We start from the raw sequence: 7,252 nt of genomic DNA on the forward strand, positions 1-7,252 counted from the left end.
CGTATTTGGCATCATAGATGCTGCGCCAAGATTAGTGGAAGAAGAACAAAAATAAAAAAAAAGTAGACAGATAGGTGGTTAAAAAATAGACAGATCATGATATTGTTATTACTGTAAAGATACAGTGCTGAAGGAGGATATTCTGGCTTCTTAGCCCTTGGGGAGGGCGATCTGGCGTGAATTTTATGCCCCATACCCCGGCGATTAAGTAGGTTTTTGTTTGATCGGGAAAACAAATCCCCAGGGGTGTTGTGGGGGTCGATTCCCGGGAAAGCCAATGACGAGTGCATAAAAAGCTCATAAATTGACATTGTCTGGTTCTTGTTTTTGGTAGTTTTCTAATATATGAATAAATAAAGAAAGATGACGTTTTGTATTTCTTTTCCGCTTCTTGTTCACTTAGCACTTCCGCCTCCCTCCCGCCCCCTATTTTCCCCGGCTCCCTTCCCCTGCACAACCTTCACTACTGGGTATTAATCTGTTATAATTTATCAGATTCCTGACCAAATTTTGATCTTTAGTTTGATTTTGAGACAGTGATAAGCCAAAACAGACCAAACGAGGCAAAATATAGACAACGAGACAAATCAGCTGTGATTGATATCGTACCCTGAACCCAGAATCCTATGGCTTTTTGGTCAGCGGTTGGTCGCAATGTCAGGCAACTTCTGACAAATAAACGGTGGCGTCTCCAAGCGAGCGAGTATACTCTGCCTTCTAGCTTCTGGCTGGGTAAATAGAAAGAGATAGGTGGCGTCTGCGTTTTCATATCTTTCTACGAAGGTCGTTACAATCTCGCCGGATCGATGGGTCGACTGATTGAGTTTATAGTGTTAGCTTTTATCGCTATCGTTATTTCCCACGTCTTAAAAGTCATGTAAGTCACGTAAGTCTCATTTCCGTCGTTCGGTTTACCTACATCCAGACTGAGGAGGCAATTAACAGCGAGTGTCTATCTTTTTAGGATTAAAGCTGGTTTCTTTACGCAGACCTTAAACCACTCCCCTGGACCTTGTAGAGTGATACAAGGTAGGTTTCAGTTTTACTTGTAATACTCGTAATCAATACTTTTTTCAAAATATGTACTCGGTGAAGGGAATCGAACGTGCTGGTTAGAGTTCGACTTAAGTTTACCCTGCTAGCAGAGGTTTCTTTCCTGCGTGGTTTTTAGCTCGTTCGAAGTCGTTCGCGCCGTAGCGTTCTTAGAACGCTTTGTAAATAACTGTTTTGTTTTTCACCCAAATACTGTTTCAAAAACTCTCTGGTAGGCGAGCACTTCTCACACACCACGCATTCTTTTGTTTTCTGTTTGTGATGAGCGACAACTCCTACTGGAATTACTCGAATATCACAGATGTTCAGTTTTTTAATATCGCTGGCCCAACAAGAGATGAATTCGCTGATTATTGGGGTTGCGAAGAGTTGTAAAAAAAGTGTCTGATATTCTTGTTGACTGAAGGCTCAAAACAACTGATCAAGACGTTGTGTGACAAGAAGCGTGACTGTTGGAATCGGTTTGCTCTCTCTTTAATCCTATAGCCTGCAAATACAGCTGTTTCTCCTGGTTCCTCGCCGCCAGGGACTTTTTGCAACGTCCTTAGTGACGAGGAGCAAGGAGAAACAGTTGTATTTGCAGGTTAATAATCCTAGAGCCGAGCAAACCAATTCCAACAGTCACTCTTCTTGTCACACAATGTCTTTATGAGTTGTGCTACCATTAAGTGATATTTTTACTAAAATGGACTGTGATTTTTTCAGCCAACGGTTCTGAAGATTTCGCTCTTCTCCCTGATGGACTTGCCTTTGTTTCTTCCGTAAGTTCTTGTTTTTTTTTTGCAGCATCCAGCACATTCTCACACCTAATCTCCACGTCTAGTCAATTGATAGAAATCGATATTGGAAATAAATGTGGGGGACCCAAGGTAGATGAGGTAACCTGCTTAGGTGGGGTAACCTGCTTGTCTATATAATCTCTCATTTTAATTTGATCACGTTTACATGATAGGTGGGGTGACCCATTAAGGTAGGTAGCCTGGTCTGCCAAACTGGGTTACCCTCTCAAGGTGGAGTAGTCCCCCTAGCTGGGGTCGGATTCGTGATACATCAAATTCGTGCAAAATTCACTTTGGCGGTGGCTTTGCATGATTATTCAAGGTAGCAATAGAAAGCCACAGCTCTGAAGGTTGCGGCAAGAGCCGCAAGTGACTGTAGAAGAGCATTAATCGCCAAAACACATGGTTTGTCAACATTTTTCTTGTTTACATGCTTAGCAACCATTCAGTAATCTTGAGAAAGATTGCATGTAAAGGAGAGTTGTTTTTTTTTATCCCACCTAAGCGGGTTACCTCACCTACCTGGGGCCCCCCTACCCTCATGTAAACAGGCCCTTGTTATTGATTGATATTGGAAATCGAAAGAAATCGAAGTCACTGAAACAATTATCCATCGATTATTATTGATGAAAAAATCGTTTACAATCGATAGTAATCAATACCAAACAATTACCATGAGGACCAATATTTTTCAGATAAATTGAACATGACGAAACATGGCAAACAACACCGACGAGACCAGCTTTAGCTTCAACACTTTATTTATAACTTCAGCAACTACTTCAGGTGTAGTCTTCATCGCGTCCCATTTTTTGTTTCTTTGGTTTTTTAAATAGGTTTTTACAATGTCCATTTAATCCAGTGCCATCAGCTGCATCTTGTATTTCTATCTTGATCAGATTGGAAATCTAGATCAGTGCGGTACATTGAAATCCTCCAGATTGCTGCCATCTTTTGTTGAACTTCCACCGAATGACTTAAGGTGGCTGAACACAGTTTCGCGCGCGGTCAGCGGTAACTCGTGTGATGGCAAGTGTTTTAAATAATTACACAAACAAACATGGCAGCGAAAAAGCAATGGAACATAAAAGACAATTTCTCAAAATCTACTCAATAAAATTTTGTGATATTTGCCAGAATTTTTACTTTTATCATATTTTAAATAATGAGAATTTTAAAATGGATGTTGAACAGACGATTTTTATGACACATTTAATAATTACAGTACAATTATATTATTGATTGTCTAAAAACCCCTCTGTTAAAATTTGGTCAAATAAGTTTCAAATAGTAATGATTATTATAGTAAGCTGTGTGCAAGTTTATAGGAAAATCTAATGAGTTATTTTTCTGTAAACTGAGCAAAAGTGAAATTTTAAGGTTGTATTCAATCGTTCATGTTGCCATAGAAATTACGAAAAAGTTAAATTTTACCTGTCAATCAAAATCTTTCATCAGTATATTTTTCACTTGCAAAGTTTCAGCTTGTGAGCTGCAACCCTTCTCTTGCCATGATTTAGCAAATGACATATACTCACAAACTTCCAAAACTGTGCTCAGCCACCATAACTCTTTTTCGATAATAATCAATAGTAATTGATCAACCTCTTTCCCAGGGTTCTCTCAGTAAGAGAGGACTCTAAGAACGAGGTTGAGTGATTGATAACAATCGATAAATCGACTATTATCGATTTCTATCGCAAAATCGAAAGTAATCGAACACACAACTTTTTTCTTTATCGATTTCTATCGATTGATATCGGAAATCGGTATCAATTGGATTAACTACACCCATCCTTGGAGACCCAGGGGCATATAGTAGGGCAAGGGAAAGTCTAAACGGGCGGAAAAAAACGGCGCGAAGAAAAGTAAAGAACGACCGGGAAGAAGAGCTGTTTACTTTTTTCTTCTCCCGGTTCTTTTCTTTTCTTTCGCGCCATTTTTTTCCCGCCTTTTCAGACTATAAAATATCAGTCCCTTGCCCCCACTATATTCCCCTAGGTCTCCGAGGATGAACTATGCTTGGCTTATCTGTGAAGTGGACCTTCAAAGTTAAAAATCCAAAAAACATCACTATATAGCTGGGAAATTAAACGATACTCCATGCAAGTACGGCTTTTTTCGTGGACATTAAACTGAGTTTCTAGCCAAATTTTTAAGATAACAAGAATAACTTTAAAACAAAATGGCCACCAAACTGGCTATCTTTAGAGATAGTGGAGCGGGCGTATGAAAATAATGACCGTGGAGAATTCATTGACTGCTAGCGCAAGAGGGTTGATAGGTTTTGCTTCCTCATTTGTCAACAGGGAATCCGATATAAAGTGGCACTCTATTGTGACCCCGAGATTGACAAACGAGACTCTAAGCTGTTAACGTTTGACTTCAACAAACCTGACCAGGATCCCGTTGAACTAACACTGAAAAACTTCAATCGCACGGGATTTAATCCTCATGGGATTAGTGTGTATCGAGAACCATCCTCGGGTCAGGTATCCTTGTTTGTTATAAATCACCGACCAGATGCACAAGCCATTGAAATATTTGACTTCGAGCGGGAAACACATTCTCTGATACATCGCCGTTCGGTGGTGGATGATTTGATCTGGAGTCCTAATAATTTATACGCAGTAGGTAAGTGTCTAGTTAATTAAGGTGGCTCGATCCTGTTTTTCAGTGATAACGCTCTCTCCTTGAACACGAAATGCAAAGATGTCTCAAACAAAGCAGGAAATCGAATTGTGCTCGTTACACTTAGGGTGATCACCGGAGTTTCAAAAAAAGTCAGTTTTTTCATGATCGACGTATCCAAAGCAACACGGTGACCTCATTACCATTTTGTCGTTTTCGAAGCTGCGTAGAGAGTGTTTTCACTCACGTGTCCAGCATCTATGCAAATTTATTGGAACAAAAGAAATAGCTTACATCAGAAAAGAGTTCAACTCCCACAGGACTGGTTTGGAACACCAATATGGCCGGCCCTAGCTACTCCATCGTGTCTCTGTTTATATTCTTTCTATGCCTTCTCTGGGCAGGCAGATGAGAGTTGTACAACACAGAGAGTCATTGTGTAACCCATCCAGTGTCTTAGCTTTGACTACTTAGTTCTTAGTGATTGGCTTTAATTATTATCATTATTATTATTATTATTATTATTATTATTATTATTATTATTATTATTATTACTATTATTATCATTATCATCATCATCACCATCTTAAGTATTAAGAACTAGGTTGTTTACTTACCTGCGCCGCGGTGAACTGTACTTTGCCATGTTCAACGCTGCGACTGTTGCCAGCGTTAGACTAACCTGTTTTAGTTAGCAATCTACCAAGTCTAAGACTAAGTGGCTATGTAACCAGCACTGTGGAAAAAAGTAGTCCAGATAAGTGGCTGTTTATTTGGTTTGTCCTGCTCAGCTAGTTATCTGATATCCGTGTAACAAATTAACGTGTGAGATACTGACATTGTTTTCCTTCATTTATCCTTTGCAGGTCCTGATAGCTTTTACGTCACCAACGATAACTTCTTCCATTTTGACAGCACTGTGATGAGAAGCCTGTGGACATTTTTACTCAATTACTGGCTGCATTGTGACATCGTGTTTTTTGATGGATTTAAGGGCGTTGAAGCGATTGGAGGAGTTCATCCTAATGGTATTGCTATGGATAAAGACGAAAGGTTAGTTCGAATGTCGATAAAGTGCGTCGCCCAGCGACCCATTGGGAACAGCGAAAGAAAAAAAAAACGGGGATTGTGCAAGTGTCGTTCTTTGTCCAGTGGAGTGGACAATTTTTTTTCTGAACTTTAAATGGTTTAATAACGACGCGTGCTTATTACATTTTGTTGCTTTCGCCTTTTTTATATACGATGGCCATTATCGTTGGAGAATTGTTTTCATTTATTCCCTGCAATCGTAGCCCGAGGAAACGACCGTCCAAGAACAAGAGCACAAATTCCATACTATGACCTGTCACTGTACCCAGATTTTTGTAGTGCTTCTGAATGGTTGAGGCAAATTTCTCTCGCGGCACAGAAAACAATCAATCAGAAGCACTTTCCAGAACAGGGTAGTTACACGTCATCAGTGTGGAATTTCTGCACTCGTTGCTCACACGACATCTCGCGGGAAAATCAGTGGCGACGTCTGGAAACGTCGGCTGTTTTCTCAGGTTACTGCAATCGCTGAAATTTTTTCAGCGCTTTATATATAGCAGTCATAGCGGTCATGAACTGAGCTGCACCGGAAGTATGTACTGGTGTATATCTGAAGATGAAGCTGAAAATTTTTACCACGCCGTGCGGGTGTAACAGAAATCAGCTGTAAACAATGATTTAATTCCCTGCCATCCTCTATTCCCTTGTAGGTTTGTTTTTACACCCGACCACATTTCCCTCAGCATTGCAATTTACAGACGTCGTCAAGACAACACATTAGAAAAGTGTCAGGTGAGTTCGCGTGTTTCAGATTGAGGCTTTGATATCATTAGCAGCAACGATGGGTGAAGGGAAGTGAGAGGTGGTGGGTGGGTGTGGGGGCGGGGGGAAATTTTGAATCCCAGGCTCCTCGGGAGGCGGTCCCTTTCGAAATTAATTCTATCTTACGCATTTCTAATACCTTAATACTGTGGTTTTCTTAAACAGACGATTCCAGTTGGATCAATTATAGATAACATCAACGTTGACCCTGTGACTGGAGATCTATGGCTTGCGGGAATACCTCGCGGTATTGACTTCGTTGAACACTCTAAGAACCTCAGTCTTCCCAGTCCTTCTCAAGTTTTACGTTTGCAGCTTGGAAAGCCATCTTCATCCGGGGAAGCTTTTCCTGATTACCAGCTTCGCGAGGTGTACATGAATGACGGGAAGGAAGTGTCGGGCTCCTCGTCTGCTATTTTTTACAAAGATCGTTTGCTGATCGGCTCTGTATATAGTAATATGGTGTACTGTGAAGTGAAGTTTTATTAAACTGTTGTAAAGTCGTTATACAACCAAGAAAACTGCACCTCTGATCTCTGATGCTTTTCAACCTGCCAAGGGTAGCTTACGAACGTCATGGCTCAGTCAATTCCAAGTGTAGCCTGCGTAACAGGCGCCGGTTTTTTTAGGGCGAAAAAGAGAAATATCGAGGTTACGCGCGCGTTCGAGGGGAGAAAAAGAGAGGAGGCGCCTGCCCCGCAGATCTCACTATCAACTATCCCCTTCGCGCGTTCCCCTCGCGCGCTCTATCAGAGAAATTAACAAAGAAACAACCGGCGCGTGCCACGAAGGTGTGCCCGGCCTTCTTTCCAACCGCTGCAAATGGCCCACGGTGGAACCAGCAGTTTCATACAATAACCCCTCCACCCCTCCGTAGGGCTTAAAATTTGTGCTAAATGATCAACTCTGGGGATGAGGCAAAAGGTATGTTTCCTTGA

General features: G+C 41.1%; 1 protein-coding gene across 1 annotated transcript; it reads left to right on the forward strand.

Moving 5' to 3' along the window:
- Nucleotides 1-706: 706 nt before the first annotated feature.
- Nucleotides 707-6,835, forward strand: LOC140938395 (serum paraoxonase/arylesterase 1-like). The gene is made up of 7 exons (XM_073387884.1): nucleotides 707-877; nucleotides 965-1,029; nucleotides 1,759-1,814; nucleotides 4,142-4,466; nucleotides 5,330-5,516; nucleotides 6,203-6,284; nucleotides 6,480-6,835. The coding sequence occupies exons 1-7, from the start codon at nucleotides 807-809 to the stop codon at nucleotides 6,801-6,803; spliced, it is 1,110 nt and encodes a 369-aa protein (XP_073243985.1). The 5' UTR covers nucleotides 707-806; the 3' UTR covers nucleotides 6,804-6,835.
- Nucleotides 6,836-7,252: the final 417 nt, after the last annotated feature.

The sequence above is a fragment of the Porites lutea genome, chromosome 1, assembly GCF_958299795.1.
Source record: "Porites lutea chromosome 1, jaPorLute2.1, whole genome shotgun sequence".
In the NCBI taxonomy this organism is placed as follows: domain Eukaryota; kingdom Metazoa; phylum Cnidaria; class Anthozoa; order Scleractinia; family Poritidae; genus Porites; species Porites lutea.